At 40.4% G+C, this 26,122-nt stretch overlaps 4 protein-coding genes across 9 annotated transcripts; 3 read left to right on the top strand and 1 right to left on the bottom strand.

The window, feature by feature from the left end:
• Nucleotides 1-365: 365 nt before the first annotated feature.
• On the top strand, nucleotides 366-10,174 carry LOC105687264 (metabotropic glutamate receptor). Of its 4 annotated transcripts, none has more exons than XM_048656336.1 (5): nucleotides 366-1,922; nucleotides 2,942-5,882; nucleotides 6,409-6,521; nucleotides 7,382-8,513; nucleotides 9,138-10,174. In XM_048656336.1, exons 2-5 carry the CDS (start codon nucleotides 4,538-4,540, stop codon nucleotides 9,284-9,286), a joined length of 2,739 nt encoding a protein of 912 aa, XP_048512293.1. In that variant the 5' UTR covers nucleotides 366-1,922; nucleotides 2,942-4,537; the 3' UTR covers nucleotides 9,287-10,174. The 4 variants fall into 4 exon arrangements, with proteins under 4 accessions (XP_048512293.1, XP_048512294.1, XP_012258155.2 ...); XM_048656337.1 differs by having other exon boundaries at nucleotides 2,926-5,882; XM_012402732.3 differs by having other exon boundaries at nucleotides 366-5,882.
• Nucleotides 10,175-12,680: 2,506 nt separating this feature from the next.
• LOC105687243 (lipoamide acyltransferase component of branched-chain alpha-keto acid dehydrogenase complex, mitochondrial) lies at nucleotides 12,681-14,959 on the top strand. Of its 2 annotated transcripts, XM_012402707.3 has the most exons (5): nucleotides 12,686-13,035; nucleotides 13,099-13,226; nucleotides 13,324-13,867; nucleotides 13,959-14,354; nucleotides 14,458-14,959. In XM_012402707.3, exons 1-5 carry the CDS (start codon nucleotides 12,919-12,921, stop codon nucleotides 14,692-14,694), a joined length of 1,422 nt encoding a protein of 473 aa, XP_012258130.2. In that variant the 5' UTR covers nucleotides 12,686-12,918; the 3' UTR covers nucleotides 14,695-14,959. The 2 variants fall into 2 exon arrangements, with proteins under 2 accessions (XP_048512296.1, XP_012258130.2); XM_048656339.1 differs by having other exon boundaries at nucleotides 12,681-13,226.
• On the bottom strand, nucleotides 14,762-16,268 carry LOC105687244 (transmembrane protein 45B-like). The gene is made up of 2 exons (XM_012402708.3): nucleotides 16,121-16,268; nucleotides 14,762-16,038 (listed from the first exon to the last, which is right to left on the bottom strand). Exon 2 carries the CDS (start codon nucleotides 16,004-16,006, stop codon nucleotides 15,227-15,229), a length of 780 nt encoding a protein of 259 aa, XP_012258131.2. The 5' UTR covers nucleotides 16,007-16,038; nucleotides 16,121-16,268; the 3' UTR covers nucleotides 14,762-15,226.
• An 80-nt stretch (nucleotides 16,269-16,348) lies between these two features.
• Nucleotides 16,349-25,242, top strand: LOC105687256 (BLOC-1-related complex subunit 6). Of its 2 annotated transcripts, none has more exons than XM_012402720.3 (4): nucleotides 16,349-16,584; nucleotides 16,654-17,190; nucleotides 17,268-17,428; nucleotides 23,666-25,242. In XM_012402720.3, the coding sequence occupies exons 1-4, from the start codon at nucleotides 16,495-16,497 to the stop codon at nucleotides 23,715-23,717; spliced, it is 840 nt and encodes a 279-aa protein (XP_012258143.2). In that variant the 5' UTR covers nucleotides 16,349-16,494; the 3' UTR covers nucleotides 23,718-25,242. The 2 variants fall into 2 exon arrangements, with proteins under 2 accessions (XP_012258143.2, XP_012258144.1); XM_012402721.3 differs by having other exon boundaries at nucleotides 16,430-16,589.
• The last annotated feature ends 880 nt before the right edge of the window (nucleotides 25,243-26,122 follow it).

The raw sequence follows: 26,122 nt of genomic DNA, 5'->3' as shown, positions 1-26,122 counted from the left end.
TCATGATACCACATAAAATTTACCTTGTACAAACTACACCAATATTACATAATTTAGTGTTCTTTGCGTTCGTATACCCGAAAAAAAACTATCGCGTACTCGCGTACTAACCAAATCCTTCGCAAGATATACTAAATTATTTTTTTCCCCCAATTTCAACCCCAATTCTCATTTACCACCCCTTGGCGCCTGACTAGCCGTGACCTGCATTACACCCACTTCTAATTTCTGATTTTTTTCCGAACCGATAGGAAAATTGCCGTTTCAAAAATCTCCGACAAAATTGACGAGAATTTTGCATCGACAACAGAGAAGGGGATGGTGTACAGAAATTTCGTTTCAATTTTTTAGTCAATTTTTTTTAGATTTCTCCCCCTTTTTTTCTTTCATTACTACCGGCTAAGGGATGAGATGAGCATTTTTTACTCATGCACACGGGTAGAAAGTTTTGGTGGTTAATTTTCATCCCCCTAGATTATTGGGTTGCGATGTGTTGTTTGCGGATGTGTTTTACAGAGACATTTATCTTACGATGTTACGTTGTATAAAGGGGGGATGTAGGAAAAGGGATCAAAGGGCTCTTCATCTTTCGAAGAGATTTCGCGAAAACGAGATCAGGATGGAAACCGCGCAGCCCCCTTTCGGATACGAAATAATCCGATCCGACCGACCCCCGAAATTTTCTCGCCAACCCTTCGATCGACGATCGCACGCCGCGAACGATCGTTAGAAAATCCGTTCGAAAATCGCCGAGTTGTTTCGCTTTTCCAAACCCCTTCCGGAAAAACGATGAAACTTCATTCTTCTTCTTTCTCCACCCCCATCCTGGTCGCGATTCGTTTCCCCGTGTTCGATTCAAAAACTCGAAAATTTTCGCTGTTTCGCCATCGCCGTTATTCCGAGGGATGAAAGCGCGGGAAAAGGGAGGGAGGGAGGCGGAGAGGGGGTGAGGGAAGGGGGTGGGGTGGGGAAAAATAGGAAGAAAGCTCCGAGGTCGTTCGGTCGGTGGTTCCTTTCGACGTTACGATCGCGGCGCGATCGCCACATTTGCGCGGAACGTTTCCTATGAGCTCCGTTCGTCGTCTCGGTACCGGTCGAACTTTCGCCACCTCCTCGCGCAACTTCGTGCGAAACTGCGAGAGGACACTCCGTCGTTTCCATATCCACGCTACCACCGCGCGTCGCGCTAAGGCCGCGCGTAGATTCCAGTCGAAAGCTCGCTCCGCACGTCGCGCGCCTCTACCTGCTTTCGGACTCGGAGCTTTCGCGGGGCATGAGAGGGGAGGGGGTGGGGAGGGGAGGGGGAGGGCGAGAAGCATTTTTTCCCGCGAATTGAAGCTCGCTCGCCCTTTTCGAAGCTCCCGAGCGTCGCGGGGCGAGAGCGCCGAGCTTCTAAACCGCCGCGTAGGGCGCAAGCTCCCCCTCGCCCCCCGCCGAAAAAGCTCGGGGCCGTGCCCCGCTACCCAATGGCGTTTCGCGTTTCCCGTTTTGTTTCCGTTGCGTTACGCTGCGCCGCGCCACCGGCCCCTCGGCGATAAAGCTCCGTATAGCTCTCCTCAATACCGAAAGTGAACGAGTATATAGGGCGAGAAACGAAAGCACAGCGCACAACCGGCAGAGTCGATCAGCTAAAATTTCCCCCACTTTAGGTAAACGCCTCCCCTGTCCTACCCTAGCCGCGATATTTTGCAGCTGGAATGAAAATTTTCGGGAGATGTTGGGTTAGTCGGGCGGCGGTGCGTGCTCGGGTATTCACCCTTGAAACATTCATAACGGAGAGCTAGCTTACGCGGAGTTGAGAGCGGATGCGAGCTTGCGGCTTGCCCTTTAACGCCCGAAATTTAATTCGGCTTCGGGTACCCGAGTGAATCGGACCTCACCGCGTCACGCGTGCTAATCACAAATCCCAATCGCTTTCAACGGTAAACGAACTGCAACGATTCCGGTTTTTTCCGCCCTCGATTTACCACCCCCTTCGATTCGCGTTACGAATCAAAATTCGTTCGGATCGGGGCGCGACTGACTTTGTGCAACGGAAAAATAAAAATACCACACGTTTTGTTTCGAGCTTTTTTTTTTTTTCTACGTTCGAAAAATTCGTGGGGGATATGTCGAAGAATTGAAAAATCGAAAAAAAAATAAAAACGAAAATGATTCAACGTCGACGAAAAATCGTAGTGACAATTGAAACGTAACGGTTCGGGGATTGTATCAATTGATTATCCACACTGCGGTGGACCGATAGAAAACAAAAGGGAGAAAAAGAAGAGAAAGAAAGGAAGGAATTTCCATTCGTCGCGATTGCCGGGCTCGTTGTCGTTAGAAATTTATTCAATTTTTGTTTTCCGTTTTCCCCCTATTCCTCCCGGGTGGGTGGAAAATAAACTGTACAGATATTTAACGAGTGGTCCGTATAAAGGGAATAATATCGCGAGCCCACCACGAGGTCCCGTGGGAATAAACCGAAAAAAGCTCTCACCTATCGATTGCATTCCATTTCTCGTGTATCGGGTACGGCGATATTTTTTTCTTGCTTTTTTTTTTTCTCATCTTCTCTTTTCCACTCCCACCTCCCGTACGCGTACGTCTGGAGGAGCGAGGAATAAAAATATAAGAAACAAAGAAAAAAAAAAAAAAATGAAACAACAACGTGAAATAAAATAAACCCAACGAAACGAACAAATCTGATCTATTTTCCGTTGCCGATCCGAGAAAAATGACGCTATAAAATACCTCGGATTGTAAACGAGAGAATGAAAATTCGGAATGCCGACGAAAAAAGCTCGATAACAAAAAGCGTGCGGAATTCTTACGTATTCGGAAAATAAAGCTTTCTCGAAAGCTCTTTTTTTTTTGACGTGAAAAATTTTCCGGGTCCTTCGAAAACCTTGCGAAACGTGCAGCGTACCGTGTACCGGGGTAAAGTTGTGCTTTTTCGCAGCTGGCGGAGTGCCGGGAAAATAATGTAAAACGATATCAAGAAAAAGGGGGAAGAGGAGGGAGGAAGAAGAGGGAAGGATGAAAGGAAGGAGTGAACGGGTGCGTTAGTGGAAACGCGTGGTCCTCCGATAATAACGAATCGAATTTTCAAGCAGAGCACGTGAGGTGGTATAAATCGAGGAAAATTTCAGCGTGTCGTCGACCGTTTCGTCCTCGTCGTCCTTGTCGTCGCACGTGGAAAATGGGCTTGGAAAATCTCCTTCGTAGAGAAGGGCGAGGAAATCGGAATTTCGAACTTCCGACAACCGCGGGGGCGATGAGCCGTTAAAATTATTAACGTAATCGTCGTTATTTCGAGTCGTCGCTTCTTTCTCAACGTTTTCGTTAGGTGTTGACCACTCTCTACCCCAGGTCGTTGAAAAGGAGGAAACGTACGTCGCCGACGTTACACTCGTTTCCCCCGTACACATATAGAAGCGCGCTTATAACCTCCGTCATATTTTGAATCGATAACACGCGCCGTTACCGAGTAACGCGAGGAGGAAGGCAGGCGGCCCCGTATACTCGCGGCGCCCGTTATACTGATTGTGCACGAAACGAGTGTGGAAAAAAAGAAAAAAAAAGAAATACCGGGAGAAGAAGACGAAGAAGGAGGAGGAGGGAAAAGAGAAGAAAATAAAAGCAAAGAAAAAAAATAAACCAACAAACAGAAAAAAAGACAAAAAGAAAAAGCGAAATAAAGAAATGAAAAAACCGGCTAACGGTGTGACTGAAATCGTAGCGTTAAAATATTCAACTCCGCGTGTTATAGGTGCCGGGCCATCCGTTCCCCGTCGTCACACCTGAAACGTGAAAGAGAAGAAGAACGGGGGGCGGGGGAGGGGCGGGGAGGAGGGGAGGTGAGGGTGAGTGAGGAATTAAAAGGAGAGAGAAAAAGGAGAAATTGGACCGGGCTTTATGTAGGCGAAAAGTGGGGAAAAATGGATGCTGAAACTCGAGGACCAGAAATGTTCAAAGAAGGCAGCGTTCTTCTCGCGGGAATAAACGAGCGTCACCGACGCTAAACCGCGCACGCTGTACGTCCTCGCTTGCCAACGTATCCGACCAGAATACCGCGCCTATTACACTCGACGACTCTCGCGTACTCGAGAGAGAGAGAAAAAAACGAGTCGCTCCTCATCGAGTGCCCCTCCTCGTTACATCCTTGCCAAAAGGAAAGAAGAAAATTCCCAATTTTCTAGTCTACTTTATTTTCGGGTTCGAGGGCGAACCCCTAGCTTTCGGAAAATGCATCCGTAGACTCCACCGGCCGGACTCGATTCCCTCGGAAAGCTCGATCCGGTGAACGAAACTCTTTCGCAAAAAAAACAATAGATAAAAAATAAAAACAAAGCAGCCGTTCGCCAGGCAAAAATGTCCGAAGAAACGAGGCTCGCCTTCGAATCGTTGAGAACCTTCGGGGATAAAAATTTGAAAAGCTTCGGGCCGATGGAGGGGGAAAATTTCGTTTCGTTCAAAAATTTCGAACGCTGGAGATCGGAGCGGCCCTCCTTTCACTGATAATACGGAGCGTCCCACCGAACCGAATCCTATCGACATGGTGAATTTAAACGGCGAAACGGTCCTCGTCCTGCTGGCCCTGGGGGTCCTCGACGTCGTCCTGGCCACCAGGAACAACGAACGGGAGGCCGTCCTCATCCCCGGGGACATAGTCCTCGGGGGCCTGTTCCCCGTCCACGAAAAGGGGGGTTCGTCCTGCGGCCCGAAGGTCTACAACAGGGGTGTGCAGAGGCTCGAGGCGATGCTGTTCGCGGTCGATCAGATAAACCGGCAGCACGACATCCTGCCGGGCATAGCTATCGGCGTCCACATCCTGGACACCTGCAGCAGGGACACCTACGCGCTCAATCAGAGTCTGCATTTCGTGAGGGCCTCGCTGTCCAACCTGGACATAAGCGTCCTCGAGTGCGCCGACCGTTCGACCCCCAGGGTCAGGAAGAGCGCGAACGCCGGTCCGGTGTACGGTGTGGTCGGCGGCTCGTACAGCTCGGTGTCCCTCCAGGTGGCCAATCTCCTCAGGCTCTTCCACATCCCCCAGATATCGCCGGCCTCCACCGCCAAAGCTCTCAGCGACAAGACGCGATTCGACTACTTCGCGCGCACAGTACCGCCGGACACGTTCCAGTCCATCGCGCTGGTCGACGTGGTGAAGAGCGTCAACTGGTCGTACGTGTCGACGGTGTACTCGGAGGGATCGTACGGCGAGTACGGGATCGAGGTGTTCAACAGGGAGGCGACCGAGAGGAACGTATGCATAGCGGCGGCGGAGAAGGTGCCGAGTTCCGCGGACGACAGGGTATTCGACAACATAATAGCCAAGCTGATGAAGAAACCGAACGCCAGGGCGGTGGTGCTTTTCACGAGGGCTGAGGACGCCAGGCGGATACTGGAGGCCGCGAGGCGTTCGAACCTCAGCCAGCCCTTCCAGTGGATAGCGAGCGACGGCTGGGGTAAGCAGGGTAAGCTGGTCGAGGGGCTCGAGGACGTGGCCGAGGGCGCGATCACGGTTGAACTGCAGTCGGCCAGTTACCCGGGCTTCGACGATTACATGGCCACGCTCACCCCGGAGACGAACAGGAGGAATCCGTGGTTCGGCGAGTACTGGGAGGACGCGTTCTCCTGCACGTTGACGAAGAACGTACCGCTGGTTACGAATCAGACGATAAACGTTTGCTCGTCGAAGCTCAAGCTCACCCAGGACAAGGGCTACGAGCAGGAGTCGAAGGTTCAGTTCGTCGTTGACGCCGTTTACGCGTTCGCTCACGCACTTCACAATCTGCAACGCGACCTGTGCGGACCCTCCGAAGGACTATGCGCCCCGATGATCAATTTCGACAGAGGAGCTTTTTACAGAAATTATTTACTCAACGTCTCATTTACCGGTTTGTACACGAGCCTATCGCAGTATTGCCCACCCCTCGTTTCGATGAGCCAAGAAAACTCACCCCCTTCGGTTTTTCCGACGATTATTTCATTCGATTTTTCGATAATTGACGATTGAGTTGTTCGGTTTTTGGGAATCGAGGAGGGTGATTTTTTTTTTTTGTTGGTTCGTCGAGACGACGAGGAATTTGAGAAATATTTATTTCCTCGTGTTTGTGGGAATTAATATTAGCGACGGGGTTTCGTCGACCTACGACGAGTTGAGTTTCCGGAGCCTTTCAAGTTCGGGATCCGCAAGTTTCGGGCTAGTTTGTTGGGTTTCTTTAAAATCCCGTTTTAAGTTTTAGGCTTTCCCTGTCCGATTCACGCTCGCCTACCACCCCCCGGAATATACGTTACAAGGGATGATTGATTACCGTCCGTTTTCTGTCGGCGGGTGGCGGGGGTTAATTACTCAATTACTCGTTGGTTCGATTCACCCGCGGCAACTCCGCTTCTCAGTTTCCCCCGCATTTCATTTTTCAGATGCCGCTGGCAGCGAGGTCAAATTTGACGAGCACGGAGATGGCTTGGCGAGGTACGATATTTTGAACTTTCGAAAACTCGATCCCAACGGCACCAACGGATATTACTACCGGGTGAGTCTGCGCTGCGCGAAAAATCGGCCACGATTCACCTGAAACGCAAGCTCTGACCTTAGTGAAAAGCTGAAGCTTTGCCCTTGGCAAACAGCAAAAGCTCTGACCTTAGTGAAAAGCTGAAGCTTTGCCCTTGGCAAACAGCAAAAGCTCTGACCTTAGTGAAAAGCTGAAGCTTTGTCCATAGTAAAAGCTAAAGCTTCGATCTTGTTGAAGAGCAAAAGCTTTGCCCTTGATGAAAAGCAAAAGCTCTGACCTTAGTGAAAAGCTAGAGCTTTGCCCTTGGCGAAAGGCCGAAGCTTTGCCCTTGGTGAAAAGCTGAAGTTTTTCCCTTGGCAAACGGCAAAAGCTCTGACCTTAGTGAAAAGCTGAAGCTTTGCCCTTGACAAACAGCAAAAGCTTTGACCTTAGTGAAAAGCTGAAGCTTTGCCCTTGCCAAAAGCTAAAGCTTTGCCCTTGATGAAGAGCAAAAGCTCTGACCTTTGCGAAAAGCTGAAGCTTTGCCCTTGATGAAGAGCAAAAGCTCTGACCTTTGCGAAAAGCTAAAGCTTTGCCCTTGATGAAGAGTAAAAGCTCTGACCTTTGCGAAAAGCTAAAGCTTTGCCCTTGATGAAGAGTAAAAGCTCTGACCTTTGCGAAAAGCTAAAGCTTTGCCCTTGATGAAGAGTAAAAGCTCTGACCTTTGCGAAAAGCTGAAGCTTTGCCCTTGATGAAGAGCAAAAGCTCTGACCTTTGCGAAAAGCTGAAGCTTTGCCCTTGATGAAGAGCAAAAGCTCTGACCTTTGTGAAAAGCTAAAGCTTTGCCCTTGGCGAAAAGCTGAAGCTTTGCCCTCGATTAAGAAAGGCGCGTGTGTCCCCAGGTGGTGGGCAAATGGTACAAGTCCCTGAGGATCGGTACGGAGGATCTGGTGTGGTCGAAGGGCTCGACGGAGGTACCGATTTCCGCGTGTTCGCTACCCTGCGAAGCCGGCATGATAAAAAAGCAGCAAGGAGATACCTGCTGTTGGGTATGCGACCAGTGCGAGGCCTACGAGTACGTGTACGACGAAAAAACGTGCAAGGATTGCGGCCCGGGTCACTGGCCCCATCCCGACAAAAAGAGCTGCTACGCCCTACCCATAAATCACATAAAGTGGAACAGTGCGTTCGCGATTATTCCGGCCGTCATATCCTGTCTGGGGATAATAACCACCTTGGCGGTAGGCGGGCTGCTGTTCAAGCACAGGGACACACCAGTCGTCAGAGCTTCCGGTCGCGAGCTCACCGGTATCCTTTTGTCCGGCGTTTTGGTCTGCTATCTGAACACCTTCGTTCTCCTGACCACACCGACAACGGTCACCTGCATCATGCAGAGGTTCGGCGTAGGCGTCAGTTTCAGCACGGTGTACGGCGCTCTGTTGACCAAGACGAACAGGATCGCGAGGATATTCGACTCGGCGTCGAGGTCCGCGAAGAGGCCGAGGTACATAAGCCCGACGTCGCAGGTGTGCATCGCCGCAGCCCTGATAGCCTTTCAGGTGGTGCTAACGCTCGTCTGGATGATCGTAGAGCCGCCGGGCACGCGGTTCTCGCAACCCGACAGGCGGCAAGTGATACTGAAGTGCAACATACAGGACATGAGCTTCCTGTTCTCCCAGATGTACAACGCCGCGTTGATAGCCGTATCGACCGTTTACGCCGTCAAGACCAGGAAGATACCGGAAAATTTCAACGAGAGTAAATTCATCGGGTTCACCATGTACACCACCTGCATAATATGGCTGGCCTTCGTGCCGATCTACTTCGGTACCGGCAATTCCCACGAGACCCAAATAACGACGCTCTGCGTAGCCATAAGCCTCAGCGCCTCGGTGGCCCTGGTTTGCCTCTACTCGCCCAAGGTCTACATCATCATATTCCAACCGGACAAGAACATCAGAGGGAAGGTCACGATGAGCGGCAGCACGTTCAAGAAACAGGGGAGCAGTGCAGGTGCGTCTTCCGTCACGAAGTGTAAGTGAACCGAATTTAGCGGTCGGCGTTTCCTCCCCCTCCCCCCCCCCTCCCCCCACCCGGAAGACGCGGAATTCCCTTAGCCGTTAGAAAAATATACGGACTGACCCTCCCGCTCCGAGGCGGTATAATTAGATCCGTGGCGTTTTTTTTTTTACGCTTTGTCGAAGAATTTCACGCAACCCGGTGATTCAATTTCTGGAAACGTTGGGCCTCTCGATTTCCTCACACCCCCTTTCGCACGTAGCGCGTTCGTCGATCCGTTACGTTTCTATTCGAAATCCTCGGAAAATTTCGTCGAACAATTTTGACGAATTCTGTCTCCGTTTGTTCTTCCCTCGAATTCGCAGACAGTTTTTCCAGTCGTTCGTTCGTTCGTTCGTTCGCGCGCCGCGTGACGTGTACAATGAAATACAAGTTCGATCGGATAACCAGACCGGCGTAATCTAGATGGTCGATCAATTTAACGGCAATAGGGTACGAACCCGGGGTAAAATCGTCGTGTCCTGTGCGACCTACATTCCGTAACTTGTATATCCAGATCGATAAGAGCGACACGCCGACCGTTTCATTCGTTCGTTTAATTACGTTTTTCCTTTAATTCTCGAACGTGTCAATTTTCAGGCACAGCTTGCGACGGTCCGAGCGAAAGCGTTCCTCTCCAAGCTGCGATAACTGCTTCCAGTGTGCAGACCTCGGTTGGTACACCGCAGACTCCGACTCGTACGATCTTAGCGTTTAAATCGGTGAACGAGGAAGTCGCTCATCTCTAGCCTGCGATCGTTGGTGAAAATTGTTGTTGTTTTTTTTTCTTTATTTATTTGCTCACGACGTTTATTTCGAGATTTCGAGGTACATCGTCAACGTCTCGTGATTCTTCCGCACCGATCGGCAGCCTCCGGAAAAAAGGGAGAAGAGAAGCGAGGTCGTCCGACAGCCGACGTATCGGCACTCTCCGAGATCGTTTGTGATGTACGGTGATTGAAAAAAGGAGAAGACAAAAAAAAAAAAGGAAGATTTAAATATGAAATCGAATTAAACGAAATATTTTGCTCACTGCATCCACCGTTTCGGAAATATGTGCGCGTATCGCGTTCGCATTCTGAAGGTGGATAAATTCGTGGATTTTGATGAAATGAAAGCGAACGGAGAGCGAAGAGTGTTAAAAAAAAAAGGAATAAAATTCTTGTAGAAAAAAAAAAATTAATCGATATCGTAGGTGCGACCAAGATAATTAATCTTATAATTAATGGGAACACTGCGGAAATTGTTTGTAAAACATTTACGTATGATGTATAGATATGTTATATACTTATATATTTATCGAAGAGAAAGAAAATTAAAAGGGAGGAAAAAAACTATGTTAAAAAATATGAAGATTACGTACAATTACGGTATGTAAAAATTGAATTTTGAGTGTTTCGTGTAAAAATGATGAGAAAAAAGGGATTCTAAATATTGCGAGAAATAGTGTAATATTATTTTCTTTGAACTTTGAAAATTGAAATTTTCAGCTGATTGGAAAAAGAAAGAAAGAGAGAAAGAAAAAAGGACGTTTGCCCCATCTTTTTCCGTTATAATTACGTGTATAAAATATAGAGAAGAAAGAAATTTAGGAAATGTTAAATAAAAATTCGTAAACGGTAATAATTTCACGTGAACAAAAAAAACCAAAAAAACATAGGATAATTATAGTGAATAAAAACGTAATGTTAATATTAATAGCATCATGATATAAAAATACGCTTACAGTAGAACGATTATCGTACAAAAGAGAAAAAAAGAAAACCCTGAGAAAAAAAAAAATAATTAAGAAGAATGAAGAGGCTATAGAAAATATAAAAATGATAAGAAAGAAGCGATTCACAAAAATGACGACGATGATAATGATAATTACAAAGATTTACAATTAGTAATCTCTAATCAATTGATCGAACGAATGAATCGGTATGAAGAAATTTTATTTATAAATAAAACAAAGATTATTAAATTATAAATATATATACATATATCTAGGTAAATGAATTCATATATGAATATGCTGTTAATGTTGCACGAAAAGAAGAGGGAGAAGGAACAAAAAAACCAAAAGAATACAAACAACAATAACATAAAAAATAAATAAAGTACCTACTCCTGTATTAAATGTATAGCGATTGTGTAGCGAGTGATATATATTTGCACGATTGGTTCGAAAGAAGAGAAGAAAGAAAAATTGATTATTAATTGATTTTTGTTTTTAGTTAAAAAAAAAAAATAAATCTATATAAAATTGATATTAGAAAACGAAGAAACCTAAGAGAACAAAATCACCAAAGAGAAATTTATTAACAAAAATATATAAAATATATATATAAGTATGTATATGCGTATAGGTAATGGTGAATTATTATTGAACGATAGGTATATGAAAATAATGATAGAGAATTAATTTGAAGGAAAAATGGAAACAAAAAAAAATTTATATACGTGAAATAAATGAATGAAAAAACTTTTTCAACACGTGGACCACATCGACAGTCAAATCTATAGACATACAATCAAAAAGAAGTGAAAAAAAAAAAAACCGTAAGATTCTCCAATTTACAAAAGCAGATGACCAGAGAAAAAGTTTAATATGAAAATTATGTTTGAATAGTTTTAAAAATTGTATAGGAAAGAAAAAATTTAATGAAACTAAAAGAAGAATTAATAAATCGAATAATTATACATGCAAAAACAGTATATACCATATATATGTAAATTATGTGAAATTCTAGCACGATTTGAAAAGTTGCGATTGCGTTATTTCACGTCTTTTATCTGTTAACATGAAAGTAATGTTACATTCTCTTTTGAGAAGTTTTTTTCAATTATTTTCTTTCTTTTATTTTTCTATTTTCTTCAAATTTTATTTGACAAATTCGAAAAAATTCAAATTATCATTCGTTTCCCGTTGGCCTCAATTCACAGTAGTCGATGTTTGCCGTATCATATTGTAAAACAGTATATGAAATTGTAATAAATTGTAATAAAAGAAAAGAAAGAGAAAAAAAAAAAAAAAATAATTATACATATTTTCCTATAAAACGAATAGTTCGATGGTTTTTTCTAAACATTTTTTTTGCTTCTCGTTTTTACAATACATTCCATAAAAAACCTCGGGTTCAATTATACAACGTATAATGCACACGTATAGACTATAGGTGGACGAGAAAATAAATGAATTTGTAAACCATGAAGAAAAAGCAAAGAAAAGAAAAAGGAAGAGTGAAAGAAAATAACATAAATAAAAAAGCAGATTACTTATACATACTTTTTGGAATGTTTATAACTCACGATGTAATTTAATTGTCACTTGAAGTTTACCTACTCCGAATCCCGCTCCACGCTCCGCGAAAGCCGCACGCGATTTCCATAAACTAAATATTCAATTTACCCGAGATAGGAAATCCCGTCGTCAGGGTCGTTAAAAGGTCAAATTGTCGGAATGAATAATTTTTAACAATAAATAAAACGACGGGGGATATAATTGCAGTGTAGCGACTTCTTCGCGTCATTTTTATCGCTTGTTAGATCAAATTTTTTCTTTATCTTTCGGCTGCGAAACGCAAAAACGAACGAACGACAGGCGGCGGGGTGTTTGACCAAGAAGAGGAGCGAGAGGAACGGCCGTAATTAATATCGTTCGGTATGCGAAACGCGAATTTAATTTTCCTTAATCCCGTTACACGTGCTATTCCTTTGTAAATAATTATTGGAAATGTATAATCCGTGTATACGTATGAATATACGCGACAGATCAGCGGTCAAAATTGTACGTATAATTCATGCAGAAACCGAATTATACACGAAAACGATTTAAACCAGGGTCAGCTCCGGGCCAATTTATGGTTCCCTGAAATCTAAGCCTCCTCTGATTTATTCCTCCCTCCGATTGCCGTACGGGGATTTGAACGGTTCACCCGCAAAATCAACGTTCTACGAATACAATTTTCAAACAAATGGCGAAAAAAGTGACGCGAAAGAAGGGAGAAATTTCGCATTTTTTAAAATTGTTTGACGCTACGGTATCGTAACGTTATCGGTCGACTCGGGTTTCTCAATACACTCGGTTGATTATGTAACAATAATAAATTGTGCGTGTAACGGTATCTACACGTTTCGTATAGATAAACAACAAATTCCGTCACACGACAAGACAAAGACGGCCATGTTACTTTATTGCTGATAACAGAAACGGTGTAGAATTGTTGAAAAAGAGTTGGTCGTTCTTTACTTTTTCCTTTTTTCTAATCCACTTTACATGTTCGTGGTTTTTTTTTTCTCTTCTCTCTTTCTCTTTTTCTCTTCGTCAATCTCCGCGTAGCCCAACAACTTCGGAACAACTGATTAAGAACTCAACATTATTCATGTCTGCGGTTTAATGAATATCGTTCGTTCAACGGTTGGAAGAAGTGGACAATCGAATAACCGTTTCACTGTCAACGTGATGGCAGTTTTCGTTCGTCATTTGGCAGCCGCCGGATTTGGAAGAAGTAAGGTGAGTGGATTGAAATTGTTGGTGAATTTTTTTCCTTCACCCCTTTTGCGATTGTCATTCCAGGGTGGAAATACAAGGTTCGAAAACGTACTGAGGACAATTACCACCTCGTTTTCTCTCAGAGGTCGAATCGTCCCGTATAAATTGTCGGATATTGGTGAGGGAATTCGAGAAGTTACCATAAAGGAATGGTAGGAGAAAACGAAAAAATAATGGGCAGACATATCAGCGCATTCGATTACTTTACATTCATCCTTTTTTTCCTTAATTTTTTCTCTTATAAATCAGGTTCGTCAAACAGGGAGATAAAGTGAGTCAGTTTGATAACATCTGTGAAGTGCAAAGTGATAAAGCTTCGGTTACTATCACAAGTCGCTACGATGGCCTCGTCAAGGCCCTTCGTTTCAAGGTCGATGAGATCGCTCTGGTCGGTCAGCCGTTGGTGGACATAGAATTGGAAGGAGACGAAGGGAGTGATGAGGAAAAATCGACCATTTCTTCCTTGGGAAAGGGCGACGACGATAAAAAAAAATCGCTCGAAACAGACGCCGGGAATGAGAATGTAAAAAAGGTATTGACCACACCAGCGGTCAGGAAAATTGCTGCCGAAAAAGGCATAAATTTGGCGACGATCGTCGGGAGCGGAAAAGATGGCAGGATACTGAAGGAAGATCTCCTCAATTACACCAGCGATGAGGAATCATCCTCCGACAGCGACGTCGAGGAACAGGATAAAATCAAGTTGGAAAACAGTCGGGATATTCGAGGGGTGAGAAGTGTTGAGAAGAAAATTTACGCCAAACACATGTGGTCGACGATGACCCAATCATTGGTGAGTAGAATATCATTTTTCTTCGTTCATTTTGCGAGGAAAAGTCCTCAGTTTCGTCGCTCGAATTTTCTATATTTTTTTTTTTTTTCAGAGTATTCCGCACTTCGTTTACAGCGACGAATACGACATTACGAAGCTCGTTGAATTCCGGGAGGGTGTTAAAGATCAACTGAAGGAACAAGGAGTTTCGCTCAGCTACATGCCATTTTTTATCAAGGCGATATCAAGGGCGCTAGAGAAATACCCGGAACTCAACGCCAGGATTAAGGAAGAATCGAAGACCGTGGAAATCTTATCATCCCACAATATATCGGTTGCGACCGACACCCCCGGGGGCTTAGTCGTTCCAAATATAAAAAATGTACAAAATCTTGACGTCATTGGTATAGCAAAGGAACTGAATAGGCTTCAGGATCTTGGAAAAAGGGCGGCGTTTTCACCGTCGGATTTGTCAGGGGGTACTTTTAGCCTGTCGAACATCGGAGTGGTGAGTGATTTTTGTCCGATTAATCATTTTATTTTCAATTTGGGATTAATTAGTTCCGTGAAATCTGTTGAACTTTGTTCATTTCTTTTACTCTTTTTCCCAGATCGGGGGGACCTATACAAAGCCGGTGATTCTTTCCCCGCAAATAATGATTGGGGCGATCGGAAGGACACAAAAATTACCGCGATTTGACGAAAACGATCAAGTCGTCGCTGCTCATATTATTTTCGTCAGTTGGGCCGCCGATCATAGAGTGGTGGACGGTGCTACGGTAGCGAGGTTTTCCAATCAGTGGAAATACTATTTGAATAATCCAGCGCTCTTGGCGATGAACGGTTAAAAATTACCGGTAACGACTTAAGGAGAAAAACGTTCGCATTACACGGTCTTGAAGTGCAAGAGAAAAACTCGCAAGGTACCTAGAAAAAATTTTTTCATCGTGAAAAATCGGCAGCCCAATAATCTGCAGGTACGCAGATTGAAAAGCCAAAGAATCTCTCGACACAAGTTGTTATTAATTCCTTCATGTTTTTTTTTTTTGCGAAGCTTCAATTTGCTGTGCTCTAAAGGAATTATAAGGAAATAAAGTTTATTTAAAGATAAAATTGTCTTTATTTCAAATTACTTGATTATCTTTTTTAACGGTAACTTAATACTATTGAAGAACAGTAACATTAAAAAATATATCATGTATAAATACAATATTACGAGTAATTAAGGCACTAGAGATTCCTTCTTTATCGATCTTAATAATTAAGTATATTATTGTTATTTTATCACGAATTACTATAAAAAGTTATCAGGTAATTTAAAAGGATAACATGACCAAATGGCTGTGGTCTGGAGATTCGTATGAAGAAAATGAAAGGCTTTTACACTCTGTGATGATCCATAAGGTGGCAATAATCGTAAATTGGTATCTCCGGAGGTTCGGTTGGTCTTACTTTTGGAGCGCAGCTTCGCGTGATGGAAACAATGCACAGAGTTACGACAAAAGCAGCAGCAAGATGCCAAGAAAAAATGAGAGCAATTCTACCAGATGATTCTATGTCTGTTATGTGGTACGACCTCACCATGTGAGCGAGCCATCCCCCATGTAAAAGTGTGGAAGCAGCTCTAAGGAGTTTCATATCAGGCCAAACTAATTCTAAAACAATGGTGAGAGAAGTTGTCCACACAATGCCTGCGAGTATAATTATTACACCGTTAAATGGTGTAGCCCAGAAGAAGAGCAATCCTTCGACAAAAAAGCTCTGAGCAAGTGCCATATTTCCTAAACCATTTCCAACTACGTTTGGGAAGTAGAAAGTTAAGACATCAACCAGCCCGGAGAGGGCAAAAAAAAGGCAAATCGTTGTTGCGTGTACAACTTTAGGTGAGACTGTTGTTATGTTTGATAGATTTCTCGTCAATGCACTAGCCAAACCTAAAGCAGTTGCTAGAAGTTTAAGAGTCCCTTCCAAGGGATGTCGACGTAAGAATCCTTGACACCATTTAGAAAATTGAAGAAGCTTGGAAACTTCACGCTCTGAGTCTTGGTCTCTAGGATGACGGGGCCAAAATTTAGCGTATTCGTAGCACCATTTCAATCCAAATATGTAGAATATCATTCCGGATAGAATGTAACCCAAGGCACTGTCACTTTCCTCCATGTCTTTTGGTAATTTTTGTGTTAAGATTCCTCCTGAAAACGCAGGTAATGGATTACCAAGAATATTCAGAGAAAGGTTGTTCTCAATTGGAGTAGAAATACTAAATCTTCAAACCTGAAACTGGTGAAGGCGGTGGTAAATCCTGAGGTAAATTTATTGATTATTCTTCATTGTTCACAATGTTCTACTGAAAGTATGAGAGCTTTACCCACTTAGCCCCTAACATCACTGAGAGCTACCTTTTAAAGTGAAAGGATGGCGTTGAATGTCACGATTTTCTACCAAGCTATTCACGTGTATCCAAGAATGTGCTTCCCTCTTCTTAGGGTTTGAGAACTAAGAAGATGATGTTAAAGGGGTAGTTTTGACAGGTGTCAAACTATGGATTCAAGTGTCAACAACACTGTGGTAAAAAGTGGTGTTCAGTGTACATAGATTTAAAAGTGTTCGAAGTTTTCCCTTGAGATCAAGAAGCCCCAATATTCAAAATGGACAATGAAGATGGAGAGCGTTCACCCAGAGTGGATGGAGTAATTCGTGCGGATAAAATAGCTGCATTTGACTACGACGAGGACAAAGTAAGGTTAGATATAACAGTTTTATTTTCTTAATTTTAGAATAACAATTTATTATCACTCCTTTCTCAGCTTCATGAAATGACAGCTTCGTATTCCGAGATATCATTTGATTCTCAATCTTCTCCGCCAGTTTCCGAGCTTCGTTCTCTGATAGAATCACCAGATTTGGAAGGTGGTAAATACATGGTTGAAAACCTCGATAAAACAGACTTAAATAACCCGAGGCCTGATAGTTTAGAATTAAAAAATGAAAGTACAAGTCCTGAGGAAGATGAAGAAGTGGAAGATGTTGACCCTCCAAGTTACCATAAAGCAATTGGATACCTACAATTGGAAGGTACCGTAATGCAGGAAGGAGACATGGTGCTATTCGTAGCAGAGGATTTAGAAAACAAGATAAAACTCTCTAGCCCAGTAACAAAAAAGGGAGAAACTCCATCATTTCCAGGATCCAGAAGTTCAACCCCCTGTCTTTACCGACAAGCACTTGCTCCCCAGCTTCCCATACTTGATCATAATGTTCTCAATGAATTAGAAATGGAAGCCCGTAAAGTGGCAACATCCGTTGATTCTCTCACTGAAAATCTGGCAGCTATATTACACAGTGTAAGGGGAGATCACAAGTGGATATTTCATTTCTCTGATTATTTCAAAACAGAATGTTATGGATCGTCAAATTTCAGGTATCAGCATTGACTGTTGATTGTTTAGAGACGTACAGAGACGCTGTTTGTAAAACTTGCGACGCCGTTGATCACAACATAAAATCAATGTACCAGCTGATGGCCAAATGTGAAGAACTTTCAAAATCGATGGGACCAATTTACAAACTCGCCGACCGAATGTAAGACTTTTTCTTTTTTCTTTTATTAGTTTTAGTCAATTAACTTCATGATTTTAAATTTCCACAAAGGCCTTTGATTTGTTGAATAGTATCTAAAACACGTTTCGATATTGAATGCGATCAAGGTTGAATATTAATTCGTTATTTTTCTTTTTTTTTTCTGCAATTTCCTTTTTACATATTAATACATATTTTAAAGGCGAATCGTAAAATTTCGTTGAACCCTTTGGTGTGCGAACGTATGAAATATAGCCGTGCTATAAATCGTGAAGTTCTTTAGAAGAGTTCGTTGCAGAGCTATGGGGGTAAAAAAATATGGGGGTAAAAATAAAATATATATATTTTTTAGGATCAATATGGGATCCGCGCAACTCGATTCTTGAGTACACATTCATAATAAAGAAAAAAAAATTAAAATATTTATATGCTTCGCCCCTATTTTGCGCGGTCTAAAATCTCAAGTTTATCGCCCGCTCGCGCCAATTATCTCAAAACTGCTCCTCAATTAGTGGCGTTGAAAAGATCCGATTAGATATCTGTAGGAAATTAAGTGCGCAATAATTTATACGCCCGATTCAATTTCCTCACCCTCTTGTTTATCATGATTATTATTATTTTTTTAAATTCATTTTCCCTTCCTTCTCCTCGCCTCTCGATCGGCTTTTCCTAGATGTAATACCTCTCGTTACGATTTCGGTGCAAATGCGGCTTGAATTTTTTTTTTTAAAGATTAAAACATCAAGAAATGAATAAGTTCACATTCAATCCAAAAAACCGCACCCTCTCAAGTAATTTATTTATTATTTTTACCTACTTGTACTTTTTTATACATATATAAAAATATCAAATGTAGTGAAATTCGCCTTGAGTCAAACGAATATTTTTTTTATTTCATTTTTTTCTTGTAGTTAACTTTGTAACATCAGCTCTCACTAATTGCAAAAACGTTAGTTGCATACATTGTAGTATAATGAAAAACCTTTATAAAAAATGAAATCATGAAAAAAAAGAACGGTAAAAGGAAAAAAATCTTTTGAGGGTATGAAATGCGAAAAGACGCCGTCTTGCGATGGTTGTAGGTGTTCGTATATATGTATAAAAAAAATCTATATAGAAAAATCTTACAGCACGTTATACTGAATGCCCATAGCACAGCATATTATAAATACGATGTCGAGTTCGGTTTTTTTCCCCTAGTTTCTGAAAAAAAAATTTTCCTCCGTTCAAACCGCAAGTGAAGGTTTGTAAGATGACTGCTCAGGGGTTTGGGTAGCGCGTGCATTCTTATAAGAATTTTTGCAAGCTTTTATTTTTCAGCGATCACAAAGGGATACATAGCAAGTTGCTATATGGGGGGAAAAATCCCTTCCCTCTTCTCTCGTATGTTATTACAGTATTTCTTGGTACATACGTATAAAAAGTAGACCACACCACGCGCGCCGGCGTCGCGACGCCCGCTAATTGCGTCGAAGAATAAACAGTTTAGTTAATCTCTCCACTGCAATGTATGTGTACTATAGATCTTGTACAAACGCCGATGAAAATCCTCCGCGTTCACTCAAGAGTTCATGAATACATGCATAGGGTATAAGGTATACCTTATATACATACTTCTACGTACCTACGATGCATGATGGAGAATATCAAACGTGCTGTGATCAACCGACTCATTCTCTCTCTTTCTCGTTTTCAGTGTTTCTTTTCATTCTAGTCTTTGCTTATTTCACCCCGCGAATCTCCAATTCCAAACCCTTATTCTGCGTGTATATATGTATGTACATAAGGATTTCCCTATGCGAACTTGGCACGCGACTTCGAAATAAAATTTTTTCGATAATTGAAATCGATGCTATTCTAATACTCGTTGTTTTTTACCATTATGTTTTTTGTTTGTACTTCGGACAAGCAGAAGTGATAGCGTTTTCGAATAATGGCCGGCACCCAAAATTTTTAAATCTTGATGTTCTCAACAAGGAAAAATTCAGAATCGTTTAGACCCGCTTCTAAATTTTGTTTTTTAGTTTGTATTCTCGTGCGTAGTGAGATGAAGTCCTTTTTTTTTATTCTTTGTGAACCCAATTTTCTTGTTTTTGAAGATAATCGAACTCTCCTAACGTCGAAATCTCGGAAAATCGGAAGGAGCTCCTATTGTTTTTTTGGTTTGAGGTATTGACCGGAAAAAAATTGTTGAGAACTTGATGAACGATTCCGAAGGGACTCACGTTAAGAGAATTTTATTATTTACAGAAACAAAAAAGTTGAGATTCCAAAAATTCAAAAAAAGCTCCTATTTTCTCCAAATTCGAGTCATTCACAGAACAAAAATTAGTGAGCGCATGTTTGATGAGGTTCTGAAATGCTCGCGTTGAGGAAATTTAAATATTTTCAAAAACAGAAAAGTTAAGATTCAAAAAATTCAAAAAAAGATTCTATTTTCTCTAAATTTGAGTCATTCACAAAACGAAAATTGGTCAAAGCATCTCTAAAAAGGTCCTGAGATCCTCGCGTTGGAAAAATTCGAAAATTTTCAAAAACAAAAAAGTTGAAGTTTCAAAAATTCAAAAAAAGGTCCTATTTTCTCCAAATTTGAGTCATTTACAAAACAAAAATTGGTCGAAGCATCTTTAAAAAGGTCCTGAGATCCTCGCGTTGGAAAAATTCGAAAATTTTCAAAAACAAAAAAGTTGAGATTTCAAAAATTCAAAAAAAGGTTCTATTTTCTCTAAATTTGAGTCATTCACAAAACAAAAATTGGTCAAAGCATCTTTCAAAAGGTCCTGAGATCCTCGCGTTGGAAAAATTCGAAAATTTTCAAAAACAAAAAAGTTGAGATTTTAAAAATTCAAAAAAAGGTTCTATTTTCTCTAAATTTGAGTCATTCACAAAACGAAAATTGGTCAAAGCATCTCTAAAAAGGTCCTGAGATCCTCGCGTTGGAAAAATTCGGAAATTTTCAAAAACAAAAAAGTTGAGATTTTAAAAATTCCAAAAAAGGTTGTATTTTCTCCAAATTTGAGTCATTTACAAAACAAAAATCGGTCAAAGCATCTTTGAAAAGGTCCTGAGATCCTCGCGTTGGAAAAATTCGAAAATTTTCAAAAACAAAAAAGTTGAAATTTCAAAAATTCAAAAAAAGGTCGTATTTTCTCCAAATTTGAGTCATTTACAAAACAAAAATTGGTCAAAGCATCTTTAAAAAGGTCCTGAGATCCTCGCGTTGGAAAAATTCGAAAATTTTCAAAAACAAAAAAGTTGAGATTTTCAAAATTCAAAAAAAGGTTCTATTTTCTCTAAATTTGAGTCATTCACAAAACGAAAATTGGTCAAAGCATCTCTAAAAAGGTCCTGAGATCCTCGCGTTGGAAAAATTCGGAAATTTTCAAAAACAAAAAAGTTGAGATTTTAAAAATTCCAAAAAAGGTTGTATTTTCTCCAAATTTGAGTCATTTACAAAACAAAAATCGGTCAAAGCATCTTTGAGAAGGTCCTGAGATCCTCGCGTTGGAAAAATTCGAAAATTTTCAAAAACAAAAAAGTTGAGATTTTCAAAATTCAAAAAAAGGTTCTATTTTCTCTAAATTTGAGTCATTCACAAAACGAAAATTGGTCAAAGCATCTTTAAAAAGTTCCTGAGATCCTCGCGTTGGAAAAATTCGAAAATTTTCAAAAACAAAAAAGTTGAAATTTCAAAAATTCAAAAAAAGGTTCTATTTTCTCCAAATTTGAGTCATTTACAAAACAAAAATTGGTCAAAGCATCTCTAAAAAGGTCCTGAGATCCTCGCGTTGGAAAAATTCGGAAATTTTCAAAAACAAAAAAGTTGAGATTTCAAAAATTCAAAAAAAGGTTCTATTTTCTCTAAATTTGAGTCATTCACAAAACAAAAATTGGTCAAAGCATCTTTCAAAAGGTCCTGAGATCCTCGCGTTGGAAAAATTCGAAAATTTTCAAAAACAAAAAAGTTGAAATTTCAAAAATTCAAAAAAAGGTTCTATTTTCTCCAAATTTGAGTCATTTACAAAACAAAAATTGGTCAAAGCATCTTTAAAAAGGTCCTGAGATCCTCGCGTTGGAAAAATTCGAAAATTTTCAAAAACAAAAAAGTTGAGATTTTAAAAATTCAAAAAAAGGTTGTATTTTCTCCAAATTTGAGTCATTTACAAAACAAAAATTGGTCAAAGCACCTTTAAAAAGGTCCTGAGATCCTCGCGTTGGAAAAATTCGGAAATTTTCAAAAACAAAAAAGTTGAGATTTTAAAAATTCAAAAAAAGGTTCTATTTTCTCTAAATTTGAGTCATTCACAAAACGAAAATTGGTCAAAGCATCTCTAAAAAGTTCCTGAGATCCTCGCGTTGGAAAAATTCGAAAATTTTCAAAAACAAAAAAGTTGAAATTTCAAAAATTCAAAAAAAGGTTCTATTTTCTCCAAATTTGAGTCATTTACAAAACAAAAATTCGTCAAAGCATCTTTAAAAAGGTCCTGAGATCCTCGCGTTGGAAAAATTCGGAAATTTTCGAAAACAAAAAAGTTGAGATTTTAAAAATTCAAAAAAAGGTTGTATTTTCTCCAAATTTGAGTCATTTACAAAACAAAAATTGGTCAAAGCATCTTTGAAAAGGTCCTGAGATCCTCGCGTTGGAAAAATTCGGAAATTTTCAAAAACAAAAAAGTTGAAATTTCAAAAATTCAAAAAAAGGTCCTATTTTCTCCAAATTTGAGTCATTTACAAAACAAAAATTGGTCAAAGCATCTTTAAAAAGGTCCTGAGATCCTCGCGTTGGAAAAATTCGAAAATTTTCAAAAACAAAAAAGTTGAAATTTCAAAAATTCAAAAAAAGGTTCTATTTTCTCCAAATTTGAGTCATTTACAAAACAAAAATTGGTCAAAGCACCTTTAAAAAGGTCCTGAGATCCTCGCGTTGGAAAAATTCGGAAATTTTCAAAAACAAAAAAGTTGAGATTTTAAAAATTCAAAAAAAGGTTCTATTTTCTCTAAATTTGAGTCATTCACAAAACGAAAATTGGTCAAAGCATCTCTAAAAAGTTCCTGAGATCCTCGCGTTGGAAAAATTCGAAAATTTTCAAAAACAAAAAAGTTGAAATTTCAAAAATTCAAAAAAAGGTCCTATTTTTTCCAAATTTGAGTCATTTACAAAACAAAGATTGGTCAAAGCATCTTCGAAAAGGTTCTGAGATCCTCGCGTTGGAAAAATTCGGAAATTTTCAAAAACAAAAAAGTTGAAATTTCAAAAATTCAAAAAAAGGTCCTATTTTTTCCAAATTTGAGTCATTTACAAAACAAAGATTGGTCAAAGCATCTTCGAAAAGGTTCTGAGATCCTCGCGTTGGAAAAATTCGGAAATTTTCAAAAACAAAAAAGTTGAGATTTTAAAAATTCAAAAAAAGGTTCTATTTTCTCTAAATTTGAGTCATTCACAAAACAAAAATTGGTCAAAGCATCTTTAAAAAGGTCCTGAGATCCTCGCGTTGGAAAAATTCGAAAATTTTCAAGAACAAAAAAGTTGAAATTTCAAAAATTCAAAAAAAGGTCCTATTTTCTTCAAATTTGAGTCATTTACAAAACAAAAATCGGTCAAAGCATCTTTGAGAAGGTCCTGAGATCCTCGCGTTGGAAAAATTCGAAAATTTTCAAAAACAAAAAAGTTGAAATTTCAAAAATTCAAAAAAAGGTCGTATTTTCTCTAAATTTGAGTCATTCACAAAACAAAAATTGGTCAAAGCATCTTCAAAAAAGTCCTGAGATCCTCGCGTTGGAAAAATTCGAAAATTTTCAAAAACAAAAAAGTTGAAATTTCAAAAATTCAAAAAAAGGTCCTATTTTTTCCAAATTTGAGTCATTTACAAAACAAAAATTGGTCAAAGCATCTTCGAAAAGGTTCTGAGATCCTCGCGTTGGAAAAATTCGAAAATTTTCAAAAACAAAAAAGTTGAGATTTCAAAAATTCAAAAAAAGGTTCTATTCTCTCTAAATTTGAGTCATTCACAGAACAAAAATTAGTAATAGCATCTTTGATGAGGTTTTGAAATCCTCGCGTTGGAAAAATTCGGAAATTTCAATGACCAAGGATTTTATTGGCGTCTACGGCTGGGTTTTCATGTAAATACTCGCAGGTGAACTCAGAGGTCGAGAAGCAGAAGGGCGCAGCCTACGAATTGGAAAATCAAACAAATCAACAGACTACTGATTGGGTAATTTTGGTGTTTTATTTTACAGAAAGGAGATGAAGAGGATGTTGGAGTTATTCGAAAGTGCTATGAATCTGTGAAAGCCAATATCCTTTATTTCAGCCAGTATCTCGACTCTCTCTTTCCTCTTATCGCAATCAAAAGGAAACAGTCGTAGAATTCTTGCCAATTCATCAAATCGAGTAATAAGGACAGTGAAAAAGAGAGCGAAAGAAAAAAATAGCAAAGCGTAGAAAAATTAGAAACCGTTGGAACAAGCAATTTATTTGTTTTGTTTTTCATCCATCAGGCTTATATAGACGCGGTTAGGAGGTGATATCTTTTCACCTGAGGGTACAAACGGGTATATCAAATATATATACATTTGTACCGCCGTGCGGCAGCACGTTGTCATTAGCGTTTACATTGAGGGGGTTAACGTTCGTTAGTGCTACTAGACATGATTACGCGTAATCTAGTTTCCTCGCTTTTCAACTGTTTCCCTCCTCTCCCAATCAATTGACGCGACCCCCTCACTTCTCCTCTACCATACCAACAATTTTCCATTTTCCTTCTCTCAACTTCAGCCCCCTCCTTCGCGTACGCTATTCAAATATCGAGGAAGAATCTTACCCGAAAATTTAAGCAAAAAAATCATTCAATTCAATTCCGATTATATTCCGTTATAATTTTCGAAGCCATAGATCAGTTTTATGCTCTACATCGGTTTTAATGGGGTGGCTTCGAGATTCTAATGGGAAACCTTGCTCGGAGTTGAGCTGATCTTATAAATGAAAATGTCACAAATCACCCCGAAGGAGAAGGAGAGGGAGAAGAGGAAGAGGAAGAAGAGGACGAAGAAGAAGGAGAAGAAATAGAGTGGGTATTCTGCCAAGGGGTGCTGGAGTCACATGTATATTATACGTACGGTTTTTTTCTACAACAATAATAATCATAAGATTTATTTTTTCCGCGTATATATATATATAAGCTCCTTTTTGCGCGACTCCATCTTTTCTGCGTTCAGTGGGGGGGACTTGGATTAACGCCACTTTTTTCATCCGCTAAAATTTAACCCAATCCCGAACGAACCCTCTTCCGCGAATGACCCGATAGAATCACCACGACGTCCAATAAATATGTTAATTCCATTACGCGTCGTTTGAATTATTAAACGGGATATCGAGTCAACGGATTTTCTCTACGAATCCATTAGTCCCTCCCCCGTTCTCCCTCCCACTCGAAATCTACGAGCTAACCCCGGAAAATAGATTGAGGAAAAGATTTCGGATTTTAGTCATCGACTCGATCGGTTCCTCTTCTGATCATCGGCTATTTCGATTCCTTGAAATTATAAAATTAGTGCTTAAATTTTAATATTCGTGGTTGTATATATAGTTATATGTACATTTGTTTAATATCAAACGAATACCCACGTTGATGTTTTTAATTATCGTTATTATTAAGATTATTATTAATATCAATCTGTTGAATGAAAAATTTGTACAATAATTATTAATTATTTAAATGATGAGAAAAAAAAAAAAACAGAGAAAATTAGAAATAAATGTAAAATATCTAGTTACAAAATAAATAGATACTTCGTATCAGGTGGTATTCTCGTAATAAATTATGGATTTCTTGGTTTAACTGCTCCTTGGTTAACCGAAAGTTTGGTTCAGTTCGAAGCGATGACGACGACGGCGACGACGACGACGACGATATCGCCGTAGGGTAAGTTAAATGAAACAATCGAACAAAAGCTTCTCGGATATATTATTATAAATTAAACAACGAACTCAACTTTGGTTTATAACTAAATTTCACTGTGCGGCCGTAGAGGGTATGGATTTGAACAAAAGATCCGAAAAGCTCACGCCCCGAAAGACGATCAATTAACGATCCTTTAAACGTCGAATCCGATTCGCGTACGCATTCGTCAAATTTTACGGAGGGACGGACACCGCGATCCGTCTCCCCAATCGTTCGTTTATCTCCGGGAAAAATTTTACTTTCGTTCCATTTTTTTTTTCCCGATCATCGACCCGTCCCCCGATAACGCGTCAATTCGCCTCTTTACTTTTTCCATAAATTATATTATACACGCGTCGAACAAACTCCGTTCGCCGTGAGAAGCGGTAAAAACGGTGAAAATGATAATGTGAATGTCAATGAAAATGAAATAAAATAAAATTCTACGGGAACGGAAGACAAAGAAGCGAAGGAATAAAGCAAAAAAGAAAGAAAGAAAAAAACAAAAAAAGAAATACGAATGAATGAAAAACGGAGTTATCGACGTGGGAGGTGGTTGCGTGAACGTTGGTGGAAGCGGAGAGACAACACATGCGGTGAAAAAGGGAAAACGACGAGGGGGGGGGGGGAGGAAAAAAAGGAGGGCGACAATGGGACCAGGGATGATTGTCAAAGATCTCGTATGATGAAAGCGAACCGTGCGTGACCTGGCCGATGCGTGTTTCGCCTTCGAAAATAATGGTCATTCCAAAGC

The sequence above is a fragment of the Athalia rosae genome, chromosome 5 (assembly GCF_917208135.1).
Source record: "Athalia rosae chromosome 5, iyAthRosa1.1, whole genome shotgun sequence".
Classification (NCBI taxonomy): domain Eukaryota; kingdom Metazoa; phylum Arthropoda; class Insecta; order Hymenoptera; family Athaliidae; genus Athalia; species Athalia rosae.
The sequence above is the reverse complement of the archived record's forward strand: the minus strand, read 5'-3'. Positions and strand labels throughout refer to the sequence as shown.